Here is a 15,394-nt window from a genome sequence, read left to right as displayed (position 1 = left end):
GTCCAGAATGAAGAACAAGATGTGAAGAATCTACAGTTCAAATTTCACGTCGATCCAACGGTGAAAGAATGAGAAACTGCCGTTCCAAAATTGCTGCTCTGTGTAAAAACGGGAAACCTAATTTCTCTCTTGCGAAGCCAATTTCTCTCACTGCAAATCTCCAATCAACATCTCCACCGACCAGAATGAAGAACAAGATGATAAGAACATGCAGTTTAAATTTCAAGCCGATCCAACGGTGAACAACTGAGAAACTGATATTTGAAATTTACTGCTTTGGGCAAAAACGGGAATTTTGTTTTTCCCCTTCTCTCTCACTTGGTGGCTACTCTCACTCACTCTCAATGACCCCAAAAATCTGAACTAGGGTTGTGGCACAATGGGTGCAAGAGACACCCTCAAAATGTTGGGCTTGGGCCTCACAAAGGAGAGAAAAACCCAACACAAGATTCCTACAACATTCGAAAACAAAACTGATATTTGGAAAACCAAATATCTAGAGGAGCCACATCACTTTCCTACTCTTAGCTTCTTGGTGAATTTTTTTTTTTTGCTTTTTTGTTACAAAATTCACCAATTACATTTGCCCTTATCATCTCCTGATTTTCTTGATTGATCTTTTTCTTTTTTATTCAAAAATATTATATGTACATTAAAAACCAGTCATTATATATTTATGTATATTTACATATCTTATTTCATATATTTTTGATATACATATTTTTACATATGACTGATTATTAATATACACCCAATATGATAGTTTTTATTTTGGACGACATGCTGTCTCCATGGGTCCGGCTTGCCTAGCCAACTGCAAAAAAAAAAAAAAAAAAAAAAAAAAAAAATTATTGATATCATGGGTAAGGTATTATTTTGAATCATATTTCATTTAAATATATTTTTTTAGCAATATGAATTACAAGATATTTTTTTAGTAATATTATATTTTACATATAACCTACTTACATATACTAACCTGAAAATAAGCTTCAAGTTTCTTTCTAAGTGAAGCATATTCCTTCTTCAATTGTTGGAAGGTCTTCATGCATCTGAATATTCACACAATAACATTACTATTATTACTTAGGATAATTTACAAATTAGGTAAGTGGAAAATGCCATATCTTGTATATAATAATAAATAATTTAGAAAAAAGCATATATAAGCAATAATTAAATGCTAATTATTTTCTTAACATAAGATATATAGGAAACTTGTGTGAAAGATACATTACCCTTCAGCATTTCCTGTCCTACAATATTCCCTAAAGAGAGTGCACTCTGCTTTCACCTTTTTGGCTCCGATGCTACAAACCATTACAAAAAAAGAATGAGTCTAATTATATGATTAAGATTCTTTGTTGTGATAAAGCCAACACAATAGTATGTACTTGATGATACTTTTTAATATTAATCAACTTAGTTAATTTATTATAATAACTAATAGTAAATATAGTAATCAATCATATTTGAGAGATTTTAAAAAATCAGCTCAAATAACTTAAATTTGTCTTATTTAATATCATTAATTGTCGCTAAAATAATTATATAATTTTAGACGTAATAAATATATAATTACAGATGTTATATGTATGAAATTATGAATATTATGTTATATAAGATAACTTTAAATATTGTCTCTCTAATATTTTCGCACAATAATTTACCTTGAACTGCTTCCTTTGAACTGATGCATAAGTGTGTCCAGTTTGTTGAAATCCAATGTGTGTCTTTCCTTCCTAATAATAATAATAATAATAATAATAATAATAATAATAATAAGCACAAGAATGAATATAATGAAACAACAATAATATATATTTTATACATTTTTCTTAAAAGCAGATAATAATTAAGAAAATGATATAAGCAATATTATTAATTAATTAACTTACAGTGCTTGTTCTATGCTTGAGATAAGGCGAGATGAATCACGATAATAAAGGGTGACAATTTCTTCAACAAAGTTTGGATTAGCATCATCTGATAACTCTTCCAACTGGATAAATTGTTCATCCAATAATCCCTATACATACACGAAACTAATGTTCAAAATTCAACTCAAACTAATAACAGAACAATATTTATGATAAAATTTCTTAGTGATCTCTTATACATTGTTATTCCAATCATGTTTTTTTGTTGTGTGTTTGATAGATAGACTCCATTATTATCTGTTATTATTAACTCAAATTCTATTGCATATTATATATTATTGTATTTAGTTTCTCTTAGCATGAATTAGAAAAAAAAAAACCCAATGTTATTGTGGTGTGTTATAAAAAATCAAGTGGGTCTAATTTACTCCAAAAACTAACATAAAAAGTAAAGATTATCTCACACTTATAAAGACTATCAGACTTTTAATTTTAGACAATGTGGGACTTAATATGTGTTATCATAAATTATATATGTATAGAAACAGAGTCATTAGATTATGCAAGAAAAGAAGATATAGATGTTAAGAACCTGATCAAAAAGGGATTGTTTCATGGCAGCAACTTGCCTCCTTGGTTGGCTTCTCTCCATTGCAGGAACAATTGGGAATTGAGAGGAGACAGAGGACTATATATTATATTTGATTTTCTGAAGGGTTAGGTAATGATATGATATGATATGGAAGGTGTGGGGAACTGAAGGGGTTTTTATAGCAGAGGAAAACATCATATAAGTCATGTGTCTAAGAGAGAGAGAAGCAAGAGACAAAAAGATTCACTTTGTTCTGTTTTTTTTTTTTTGTTCTTTACCTTTTTTCCATGATTGAGGGGTGGGGCTAGCTTATTAGTTATTACTTATTAGATTGGGAATTGGAATGTTTCATGCATTTTTATTTATTTATTTTGATAGAAGGAATGTTTCATGCATTCTGTTTAGGACATTTGAGAATGCCCACTTCATTATATTATGGGTAGAGTATCTACTTCTATGGCCATGCAAATTTGAATCCAAAGTACCCATTAGTGGAATTATCTCTCTAATTATATGTTTAATATCACTCATCTTTAAACCCTTTTTATTAAAAAAATATGGATAAAATATTATTTTAATTTTTAATATTTAGATTAAATATTAATTTCATCTCTAATGTTTCAAACGTTATATTTTAATCTCAAAAAATTTTAAACGAGTTTAATGTTATTCTACTATTAATTTTGACATAAACAATTAACATATTAAAGATGCAATAACGTTTAATTTTAGTATATAAATAAAATTGGTCCTCCAACAATTTTTTATATAAACAAATTTTCTTAGATTTTGGAGATTGATGATTGATTGTTAGGGTTTAAAGTTTTATACGAAAAAGAGAATAAAAAGAAAAAGTGTTACAAAAATATTTTGGTTATATTTCTCTAATATGTAGAAATAAGAAGATATGATTTAATTAAAAATGTTGTTAATATTTATTACTCACTCCATTAATTATTCTTATCAAATTTAAAAGTAGAACAATATTGAGTTTATTTAAAATTTTTTAGAACTAATCTAGAACATTTAAAACGTTAAGGACTATTAGAATTTAGGCCAAACACTATGAACTAAAATAATATTTATCTAAGAAATATTGTACTTTTCATTAACTAAACAAATAATAATTTCTCATTTTGTTATGTTTTACACGAGTAGTTGAAATTTAAAAGAATTACCTGCTAATTAATTTAACCATATTTTTTATTTTAAATTTTTAAATAGACTAAATATATTTTTTTACAAAAAAAAAAACGCATAACCTATTTTATTTATTACTTTTAATAATATATTTTTTTAAGGAATACTATACTCTTTGTAGGGGTGAAAATAGGCTAAGTTGAGTCGAATTTTAGTTTTGACGAATCTGACTCATGTTCCAGATTGGATCCCGGTTTATTTAAAGTCTAACAAACCCATAAACCTATTTAAAAAGCCTGATTCATAAATTGAAACTCAAAATAATAAATTTAAAAAATCTAAATTGACATTAAATGCATTTTAAAATTTATAATTCATAGTTTGTAAAACATAATTTATTTATATATCAAATGTTAGTCATATGTTATAACCATATTTACACTTCATAATCTTTTTTTTTTTTTGAACCAAAACTACAATTTAAATTAGTCTTAGTTATTGATTCTTTTTAGTTTTATTTTGTATTTAATATAAGTGAATAGTTGAAAGTCTAAACTAATAATAATTTATTTTTATAAAAAAATATTTTGACGAACTAATCCAAGGAGTTTTATATACTTTTTTTAACCCATGACATATTCTTTTTAACTAATACTTTATAAAAAAATTCAAATTTAACCTATTTAATAAAATGAGTAGAATTATAAATTTTTATGGAATAGTCCAACCCACTTATACTCTAACTTTCTGATTCATCTAAAACACATTAGTATTGTTCACCAAGGGGGAAAAAAAACACAATAGTATTCGCCATTTAATTCATATATACTTACCAGAAGTGTTAGGAGCTAGCAATTTTTATGTTTTGTAATCATTAATTAGTCATTAATAATATTTTTAATAATGTAAGATTAAATTTAATAGTATAAAATCATTCAATTTTTTTTATAGTTAAATATTGGCCAATTTTTTAAAAAATTACTAGCTCCGAAACTTTTCCTATACTTATTGCTAAGTTTTATAGTAAAATTTCACTTAATTTTAGCTATTATGGAGGAACTACAATCCTAGCTTTCAAAATTTTACTCGATTTTTTATGTACTTATCTTATATGGCACCGTATAGGTATTAGTTTTGTTTCCTATATGCGTTTTCATTCTAACTAGTTTGTTCTAGTGGTTGATCTATTATCTCCCATTTCTTACTACAAGATTAAAGCAACCGCCGCGAAATAAGCACCGGTGAGGTAGGGCAGGATGAAGAACTCTATCTACTCGTATTTCAAAATGATGAGCATTTTAAAAGTCATCTTTTAACTACACATGGATAAGTTTTTCAAAAGGTTGTCACTTTTTTGCATATAAATATGTGTTGGTCTTGAGAAGAACTCAAATAATTAATCAATATATTAATTAAGTGACACAACCACCATAGTATCAATTGTATATATCTCTTAAAACAATATAATAAAATAAATCTTTCAAAAAGTGACGGGACAATTATTTTAAAACGGAAGAAATACCTAGCTAATTCTAACTTTTATTATATTGAAAATTAAAAAAACCTAGTAATCTAATAAGGCTTAGTTTTGTAAAATTTTTTGTACTTGTATTTTTTAAAAGTATAAGTATCTCTTTTACGTTTAGTAAATTAAAATGTTTATGTGATTATGTTTGCAATTTTTAAAAATTAAGGGTATTTTTAAAAGTGTTTAAAAGGAAACTTTTTAAAGTTGGTTTGTACTTATCAAAATTAAAAAATCTAATATAATTCTGTACATTAATTAATATTCAAATTTAATTCTTATATTAATATTTATTATAATATTTTTAAATTTTAAAAGTTATTGTATCAACTATTAAATACACTTGTTGTTATTTATATTTATTAAAAATTATTTTTAATTTAATTTACCAAATATAAATACTATAACTTTTAAAAGTTAACTTTTATAAACTACTTTTGAAAAAGCAAAAGAATCGAGTCTTTCACTAATTTAAAGAGCATTCAAAGTTTATGTGATTGTTCCTCCATAATCCATATTATTCAAACTCAAATCTAGAAATCTACCAATCCACTTTAATTTTTGTGAAGTGAATGATTGCCTAACCCCAAATTCTGATGATGCTACTTAATTCAATTTTTACAGTTGCGTTAAATACACACTAGCATCTCTAAAAAGTCCTTAACTCTATTTATTTAATTTACTTTTGTAGAATCTGTAACGAAGAATAATAGTAGAAGAATGGTTGAGGCAAGCAATGATGATAGTTGTGGCCAAAATGACAAGCCGCTATCATCAGGAAAAGAGTTAGTTACTGAGGTAGGACATATGGCAATTGATTTGCAACAAAAGGATCGTAGAAAAGGCATGAAAGAGAGAGAACCTTAAATAGAAAGTTAAAAGGCTATGTGAGACAGCGTTGAGTGGTATTGCTCTCTCCCTCTAAAATTTCTTCTCTGACTTCTTTTTCCTTTCTGAATATTGCTTCTTCATTCCTCTTTTCTTCCATCATTCAGGTGTTGCTGTGACAATGGATGCGCATCAATAATTCTCTCTTCCCTTAACACTATCTACGTGGCCTCCCTTATACTACTGATTATGCTTTTTCTTGCCTTCTTTTATACTGTTTCATTGCTATTAGCACTCAATGGTTCTTGTAATACTCTTCTATGAGGCTTTCATACTCTCTTAATTAATACCACGAGATCTTTACCCTTCCATTTGGTACTCTCATTGATCATGGCCGACAATACTCGTATGAAGAGTATGGAGGCTGACATCAGGCGTTTGTATCAGATGATCGAAGCGGCCACCGAGGAGGGTAGAGTTGAACGCGCGCGCGCCACAGAGGCTACGTATCTGAAGCTAGAAGCGATCCAGTCCTTTCTCACCCAACTCCTCTCTAATCCGAATCGCGGTCATTTCGTCGTGTGTGACTCCCCGCAAGGCTCGTACTCCAGAGCCGATCATCACCAAGGACAACTACAGCCGTGCAGAAGGGTGAGCTTTGATCTCCCAAAATTTGATGGAACGGATGCGCTAAACTGGATATTTTCTGTCGACCAATACTTCGATTTCTTTCGAGTTCTGGTGGAAGAGCAAGTCGGTCTCGCTGCAATGCACATGACCGGCATGGCAGTGTCGTGGTTTCAAATGGCTCAACGCTCAGCTCCTTTCCAATCATGGGCTCAGCTCAAGTGTGACATTGAGATCAAATTTGGACCCTCTCTCTTTGAGTCCCCGCGAGAACTCTTATTTAAGCTTCAACAACACAGCTCCGTGTCCGATTATTATGCCGAATTTGTTTCATTGGCGAATCGATCTAGCATCGAACCTCAGGATGCACTACGTGATTGTTTTATCAGTGGATTGTGGGTGGATATTCACCGCGAAGTAAAGGCACAGTGCCCCCCATCCTTGATGCGAGCGGTCAGTCTTGCGCACTTGTATGAGGACAAATTCTCGTCCACCATAAGGAACACGCACGACCCTTCTAACTATAGGCCCCCCTCTTGCTTCGCCACAGCATACGACACCGTCGCGACCACCACCCTGCAGCACTCTGCCTCTGTTACTACCTACACTGCCGTAGTAGCCGACCCCTACGAGAGGAGATTTGGTGATTGGCACCCCGTGGTTTAAGACCCTACGAGCTCATATTGTGGATTACGACGCTGCTTTTCTTCATTTTTGGCATGAGGGACAATTTGCGACAGTGCAGGGTGAGACTTCTTCTGCCCTGTCTCAAGCTCAATTTCACCATATTAGGCGATTGGTCAACACCGACGCCATATCAGAGGCATTCACGGTTCAGCTTCAGTAAAGTGATGAGACAGCGGAAACACTTTTACAGCTTCTGGAAGGGTTGGACCCAGAATTAGCCATCCTTCTCCACACTTATGGCACACTTTTTGCTCAGTCCAAGGGACTGCCTCCACAATGGGTGCATGATCATTCGATTCCTCTGACTAAGGGTGCCGAACCGGTCAAGGTGTGGTCATACCGGTATCCTCATAGCCAAAAGAATCAAATTGAACTGATGGTGAAGCAAATGTTGGAGGAGGGAATCATTCAACCCAGTAAGAGCCCATTTTCTTCTCCAATTCTATTGGTAAAAAAGAAAGATGAAACATGGCATTTTTATACTGACTATAGAGCTTTGAATAACATTACTATCAAAGACAGCTTCCCAATCCCAACTGTGGATGAGTTGCTTGATGAACTATTTGGTGCCACTATTTTTTCTAAACGTGATTTAAGATCCGGGTATCATCAAATCTTGGTTACACCCGAGGATAGGCACAAGACAGCCTTTCGCACCCACCAAGGCCTTTACGAGTGGCTTGTAATGCCGTTTAGACTTACCAATGCCCCAGCGACCTTCCAACATTTGATGAATGATGTCTTTCGGCCTCACTTATGGAAGTTTGTACTTGTATTCTTCGATGATGTTTTGGTTTATAGTTTCTCTTGGGCGTTGCACCTACAACACCTTGAGATGGTCTTACAAATTCTACAACGGGAGTGTTTATTTGCCAAGCTCTCTAAATGCCTATTTGGCACCACATAATCGACTATCTGGGGCATACCATTTCTGGGAATGGAGTGCACATGGAGCAAGCCAAAGTGAAGGCTGTTTGTGAATGGTAGCAACCTCAAAATCTCAAGCAGCTTAGGAGATTTCTATGCCTCATAAGTTATTACCGCAGATTTATCAAGGGTTATGCGACTTTGGCAGCACCCTTTACTGACCTATTAAAGAAAGATGCTTTTCTATGGAGCACTCAGGCATCAGCGGCTTTCCAACATCTCAAGGATGCTATTACTTCCCAACCTGTGCTAGCACTACCCAATTTTGAGTTGCCTTTTGAGTTAGAGACGGATAGGCCTTGGTGCAGTTCTGAAGCAAGGCAAGCACCCAATTTCTTATTTTTCTAAGAAATTATCTTCCACCATGCAGCAACAATCAGCTTATGTCAGGGAGTTTTATGCAATTACAAAGGCAGTGGCTAAATTTTGACATTATTTATTAGGGAGGCACTTCATTATCCTTTCGGATCAGCAAAGTTTGAAAGCATTGGTTAACCAAACATTGCATACACCAGAGCAGCAGAAGTGGCTCCACAAGTTACTGGGTTTTGACTTCGAAATTCAATATAAACCAGGCTAGGAGAACGTCGCAGCTGATGCTCTCTCGCGGTGCTTCTTTGCTGCATTTTCCACACTTTAACTCGATTGGATCATGACTTTAAAGGAGGATATTCAAGCCGATGATTCACTGAAGGCCCTATTGCTTCAGTGCAAGAAAAATCCTCAAGGTGAGGGTAATTACTCTTCAAAGAATGGCCTCCTTCTTTGGAAGAACAAGCTCGTTATTCCTTTAGGCAGTAGCTTGATCAAGCTTATTTTAAAGGAATACCATGATAGTGTGATCGGTGGTCATTCGGGCATTGCCAAAATAATTGAGCGGATCGCCTCCAATTTTATTGGCCTAATATGCAGTGGAACATCCGGCGTTATGTGCTAGACTGTGCCATTTGTCAACAAGCCAAAACCAAAGCGAAGCGACCAGCTGATTTATTGCAATCGTTGCCCATTCCTGCTCAAGTTTGGGACCAAATTTGTATGGATTTTATCACTGTTTTGCCTTAGTCTCACGGGCATTCAGTTATCATGGTAGTGGTGGACAAACTTTCTAAATTTGCCCATTTTATTGCACTGAAATGTGATTTTGATAGTAGGACAGTGGCTGAAGCTTTCATAGGAAACGTTGTTAAATTGCATGGGTTTCCCAAATCCATCGTTTCAGACAGAGATCGCATTTTCATCAGCAAATTTTGGCAGCACCTATTCAAGATACAGGGCACTGAGTTAGCTATGAGCTCTGCGTATCACCCTCAAACCGATGGCCAAAGCGAAGTTGTCAACAAAACACTGAAAATGTACCTTAGATGCTTTTGTTTCGACAACCCAAGCAAGTGGAAGGACTTACTTCCTTGGGCTCAATTTTGGTACAACATATCGTTCCACAGTACCATGAATATGTCATCGTATAAGGCCTTTTATGGTCGGGACCCCCTTCACTGATTCGTTATGAAGTGTCTTCTCAGGATGATCAATCTTTGCAAGACATTTTATTGGAACGTGATCGCACTATCGAGCAGCTGAAATGCAACTTGGCCCACTCACAGTAATTCATGAAGGCTTTCGTTGACAGAAGAAGCCGACATGTTACTTTCAATGAGGGAGATTAGGTGTTAGTTAAGCTACAACCCTATCGGCAACATTCGGTCGCTCTACGGAAGACTCAGAAGCTTGGTATGCGCTACTCCGGTCCATTTCAAATTGGCAGGAAAATTAATGAAATTTCCTATAAGTTGAATTTACCGTCAGAGGCCTGGATACATGATGTATTCCATGTTTTAGCTCTGAAACCATTTAAGGGTGAGAACCAGGACCAGTACCTTCCTTTTCTACTACAGACATTGGAAATTGGGCCAGTCCTCCAACCTTCTGAGATCTTGGACAGCAGAACGGTTATTAAAAATGGACATGAAGAACCCCAATTGAAGATTCACTGGGGTCCAAATCAGGTAGCAGAGATAACTTGAAAATTTGCTACAAATATTGCTAGTGCTTTTCCTCTATTTAACCTTGAGGGCAAGGTTATGCTTAGAGGGAGAGGTAATGTAATGAAGAATAATAGTAGAAGAATGGCTGAGGCAAGCAATGATGATAGTTGTGGCCAAAATGACAAGCCGTTATCACCAAGGAAAGAGTTAGTTACTGAGACAAGACAGATGGCAATTTATTTGCAACAAAAGAATCGTGAAAAAGGCATGAGAGAGAAAACCTTAAATAGAAGGTTGGAAGGCTATGTGTGGCAGCGTTGAGTGGTATTGCTCTCTCTCTCTGAAAATTCTTTTCTGACTTCTTTTCCCTTTCTGAATATTGCTTCTTCGTTCCTCTTCTCTTCCATCATTCAGGTGTTACTGTGACAGTGGATGAGCATCAATAATTCTCTTTTTCCTTAACACTATCTACGTGGTCTCCTTTATAGTACTGATTGTGCTTTTTCTTGCCTTCTTTTATACTATTTCATTGCTATTAGCACTTAATGGTTCTTGTAATACTTTTTTTGTGAGGTTTTTATGCTCTCTTAGTTAATACCACGAGATCTTTACTCTTTTAGAATCATATATACTATATACATCAATCATCAAATTAATTATTTGTACAGAATACATGCTGAAATATAAAAATATATACTAAATTATTTATAAAAATAATTAATTTTTAATGTATACATATATTTTTTCATTCTTAAAATATATAAATGCGGCAGTAATTCCAAAAAAAAAAGTTATAATAGCTTTTGCGTTGGTACTGAAATTCTTTAATTTGGATAATATACCTAGAAAAATATCTAAATTAATTTATTTTGTTTAATATATTAAGATGCTGAGTATTGAAAATAAAAAATTTAAGAGACAAAACTACTGAAATATAATAGCAGTAAATACAATAAATAAGATTCTTTTTAAATTTAAAATAAATCTCAATTAAAAACTTGAGTTTACAAAAGAAAAAAATTATTCAATAATAAATATTTAGTATTCACTTAAAATATGTCATGATACATAATAATTGTATGTCTAAAAAAAGTAAAAATCTTGTGGCTAGCCTGTGTCTTGTTTAAGGAACTATTAAACATACAGAATTCAATTATCTATTTCTCTGTAGAAATTCTTCTAATTACATACACTTCAGAAATAATAAAAAAATATAATATTAAAAAGATAAAAAAGGTCTAAATTTATTTTATTTAATATTTATTATTTATAGTAATAATTAAAAAAATATTAAATAAAATAAATTTAGACTATTTTACCTAATTTTTTTTTCAAACATTGTTGAAAAGCAAAATATAGTTTGGTAAGAAAATAAAGCAAAAGAAAATTAGTTTAATTAGCATGCACTAGCCGCAAGATTAGTGGATGTACGGAACTTTGTGGTGCCATGATTTGGGTATCACGTTACTAATTTAATAGAGAACCTTTAATCCTTGCTCATTATATATGCAGCAACTTTTGAAGTTAAGAGATAAAAAAAAGTTTAGAATGATGCTGCTAAAATATATATTTGTATTGACTATTAATTAATCAATATCATAATGATTAAAAAAAACTGATGTAATGAGTTAAATTTCAGGATATATTATATTGAATTCTCAGTTTATTAGTTGAATTAATTTCTTAAAAAAACTCATGTATAAAAAATATTATATATGTAATGTCTAAAAGGACGAATAATTTAGATAGATGAATGTCCAAATTATTAAGAATTTAACTTGAATGCCTTTAATTTCAATAAAGAAATTAATATATATATATATATATATATAAACTTGTGATACTATATTTATAATGGTATCAATAAAAATAATTTATTTAAGCACACATATATGTATTTAATATCTCAAATTCAGACTAAAATTTAATTAGACAATAATGTTAATTATATTGGAACTCTTAAAAAAAAAATCAATGTACAACAATAAAACTCAACATTCAACGCCTAAAATAATTAATTTGAGTTAATCGAGTGGCCACTACACTCGTCTCTTTAAGTAAGTGTCGAGGGTTCGAATATCGTATTGTATATGCAGCATTAGCCAATAATAGATCATTAAATAGAGTTTAAATTAGCGACGGATCAGTTCTTGACTTGTCAAATTGAGGACGAAGACAGAACGCCGTAGGCAACCAAAAAAATTCAATACCCATAATTAACATTGTCATTATCAATTTATTATAATGTCATCATTATGCTGCAAACAAGCAAATGCAAAGTGTCTGAAAATGAGATAAGAGAACAAAGTTATGGATGTAAAAGAAGAATAATTACAAGTTCTATCCTTTTTTTTCTATTTTACAAATAAAAGGAGACGTATACCAAATTAGCATATGCCCTTTCCTCTCAAATCAAGTTAGTTATTTATTGCGGCAAATAAAATTTAATTAAATTAATAAAAAGTTCCAAAAACTATACTGGCATCTCATGCATTTATGGGACAAAGAATTTATCCTGAAAAGAGATCATAAATAAAGTTTGCTTACATCCACCAAAGCACATATAAATAGGACCATAATGTAAAATCAGAAATTCTCTTGCTCTTTATTTGTTGCTATTTAATAAATGTTATTTATATATGAGAAAGTCTAGAGGACAGCACTTTTGTTGAAATCTGGTCAGTACTTAACCATTAAAAAAAATGATTAATCTTACACCATTAGATGTCATCTCACACCATTAAAAATATTGATGATGGCTAATTGATGGTTAAACATCACAAATTCTGCTGGCCCTCTAACACTTCTCTTTTTATATTTCTGATCTACAGTTTTTATTATTTAGGCTGAATTTAATTTTAATATATTAATGATATAAAAAAAATTTATATTATTATTTTTCAATCAAATTATGAATTTTCATAACTAGTTTTTTAGTAGTAAATTAAAAAATTAATTATTTTTACTTATATAATAACATATAATTAAATATCTGTGTAAACTTTTTTTATACGATTAGTGTATGAAAAAACAATTATGGTTGACTTTTAAGTTTTATCAAACTAAAACATTTATGAACAAATATTTATATTTCATCATTATTTATGGATTTGTTTTTCTCCTTTGACAATTTTTAACGAATTTTATATATAGAAAAAATTACATAATAACTGAAATTTTTTTAAAATTATCATTCAATATATGCCATATTAATTATAGTATTAAAGAATATAATCAAAGAAATTAAAGTGTATATAGTTATTACAATTATATGTATACACACTAATTATCATCACTTCGTATTCTAATATATATGGAAACAAAAAATTAAAGTTGTATGTAGGATCACGTAAAGTGAAGAAAGCCATAAGAGTCCATGAAAAGACAATGATACTATATAGTTTATTTTTTGTAGCATATAAAAAACATTTTCATGTTTATTCTCATAAGTACTATCATAAAATGTTTATGATGAATTTCACCATCCATTATTTTTCCCAATAAAAAAAAAAGAAAATAATGGAGGATATATTATGTCTTGATTAGTACCAAAGTCAACTCCTTTCACACCTACTAATATTTAACAGGACAGGTGGCACATTGGCCATGGTTCTAAGAGGGAATTCAAAGAATTTAACACAAAGTTATATATTCATGGCACATTTGCAAGTTGAATGTGACTGCAACGGTGAAAAGTGACCTTAAATTTAACCATGTTTTGTGGATATTATTTGTTGAGTCCAAAGGGCTACATGAGTTACAAAATGAACATCTTTCATATTATCTAGAATAACCATCCGAGTACATCTTTCCAAAAGCTTAAACTGATTTTCGGGTTTATCAATGATCGAATTCTTAACCTTTCGGATCTATAGTTCTAATACCATGTCATGATACCAATCATCCCAAAAACTTCAGCTGATGGGAAAAGATAACACTAATGATTATATCTCTAATACTCTGTAAACCTCTATTGTACACATTATACAAATATTTCATTAGCTCCTCATACTTTCTCTTATTTGTTATATACTTTGTTGATTTTTTTTGGTAATATTAGAGAGAAAAAAAAGTAAAAATTTTTGCTCTTCTAAAATATATCTATTAACGTTGCAAGTGTGAGGAGTGTATGAAGTTAGTCCCACATCAAAGAAAGCAAGGAAGAGTGAAGAGTTTATAAGATGAGAGACCCATTAAGGTTTTGAGTTGGATGTGGTGTCTTCTCATCTTATGTTCTCTCGCTTGATTCCTCCATGAAGTTTTCCCGATGGTTGAGAGCTCCCCACGGTCTGATGGTTTTAAGGAGTATTCAAGGTGAAGCATAAGATGACCCAACAATATCATCTATTTGACATTATTTATTCTTATTTAATCAAATTATATTTTTGTTAGATATATGATTAGTTATATCTTTTTTAGTGGCTTGATGAATTTTTAAAAGAAATTATTTACGATGACATGTTATTAGAATTTTAATTATGATTAAAAGGACGAATATTAATGTTTTTTTTTTCAAATATAGTAGATTATATTTCATTAATTATTGAAAAATGAAATATAAAGATGTCTAAAAGCAGGACAACATAATAAAAAGTGAAAATTTCCTAAAAACACTACATTAAAAGTATTCATTCAACGGTACGTAGTGAAAAAACGAAGAAAAATCTTAAAGAAGAAAGAATGATAAATTAAATTGAATGAAACTAAGAGTTTGCCTCATGGAGAAGACAATCTAAACTCGGAGTTCTTTGGATTTCACGGAGCAACTTGACAGAGCTTGCTAGAATGGCAGACGGCATTGAAGTAGAACTTTCAAAAATCAACTGGTTGTGAGCTTTCCAGCAGTTTCAGCAAATGATGGCAAGTAATTGAGGATTACGGTCAGCATTCTTCAACGGGTTAAGCATCTCTGTTGATGCAATCTACCATGTCCAAAAGTCGTTAGGACTCTGAGGGGGAAGACAGTCACGAAGATAACTCTGAGACCATACATCTTTAATTCTAGAGAAATCGATCAAACAATGAGTGATTGTTTCTGTTGCTTCGTGACAGCAGGGGCATATTGGTGATATAGATGGGATGCGGTGATAAATCTGAGCAAGCACCGGAAGCCGGCCATGGAGAGCTTTCTAGATAAATAGCTTACTTTTGTGAGGCAAGTTCAACTTCCATAAATCAATCCACGACTTTTTCTGCTGCATATAAT

The 15,394-nt window shown here is 31.6% G+C and overlaps 1 protein-coding gene across 1 annotated transcript; it reads right to left on the bottom strand.

The window, feature by feature from the left end:
- Window positions 1-237: 237 nt before the first annotated feature.
- AHP4 (HPT phosphotransmitter 4) lies at window positions 238-2,621 on the bottom strand. Its single transcript, XM_088500121.1, has 6 exons — window positions 2,473-2,621; window positions 1,899-2,029; window positions 1,671-1,742; window positions 1,239-1,310; window positions 980-1,052; window positions 238-814 (listed from the first exon to the last, which is right to left on the bottom strand). Exons 1-6 carry the CDS (start codon window positions 2,530-2,532, stop codon window positions 767-769), a joined length of 456 nt encoding a protein of 151 aa, XP_088356247.1. The 5' UTR covers window positions 2,533-2,621; the 3' UTR covers window positions 238-766.
- Window positions 2,622-15,394: the final 12,773 nt, after the last annotated feature.

The sequence above is a fragment of the Arachis ipaensis genome, chromosome B9, assembly GCF_059453495.1.
Source record: "Arachis ipaensis isolate K30076 ecotype BB chromosome B9, ASM5945349v1, whole genome shotgun sequence".
Taxonomy (NCBI): domain Eukaryota; kingdom Viridiplantae; phylum Streptophyta; class Magnoliopsida; order Fabales; family Fabaceae; genus Arachis; species Arachis ipaensis.
Note: the sequence above shows the minus strand (reverse complement) of the source record. Positions and strands in the feature narration are given on the sequence as shown.

What these genes read in the sequence shown, in the direction of transcription:
- AHP4 (XM_088500121.1), bottom strand. Translation starts at nt 2,532, where the DNA reads ATGGAGAGAAGCCAACCAAGGAGGCAAGTTGCTGCCATGAAACAATCC. An exon ending in AGGACAGGAAATGCTGAAGG is followed by an intron (nt 1,053 to 1,238) that starts GTAATGTATCTT and finishes GTGAATATTCAG; the next exon opens with ATGCATGAAGACCTTCCAAC. An exon ending in AACTTGAAGCTTATTTTCAG is followed by an intron (nt 815 to 979) that starts GTTAGTATATGT and finishes TTTTTTTTGCAG; the next exon opens with TTGGCTAGGCAAGCCGGACC.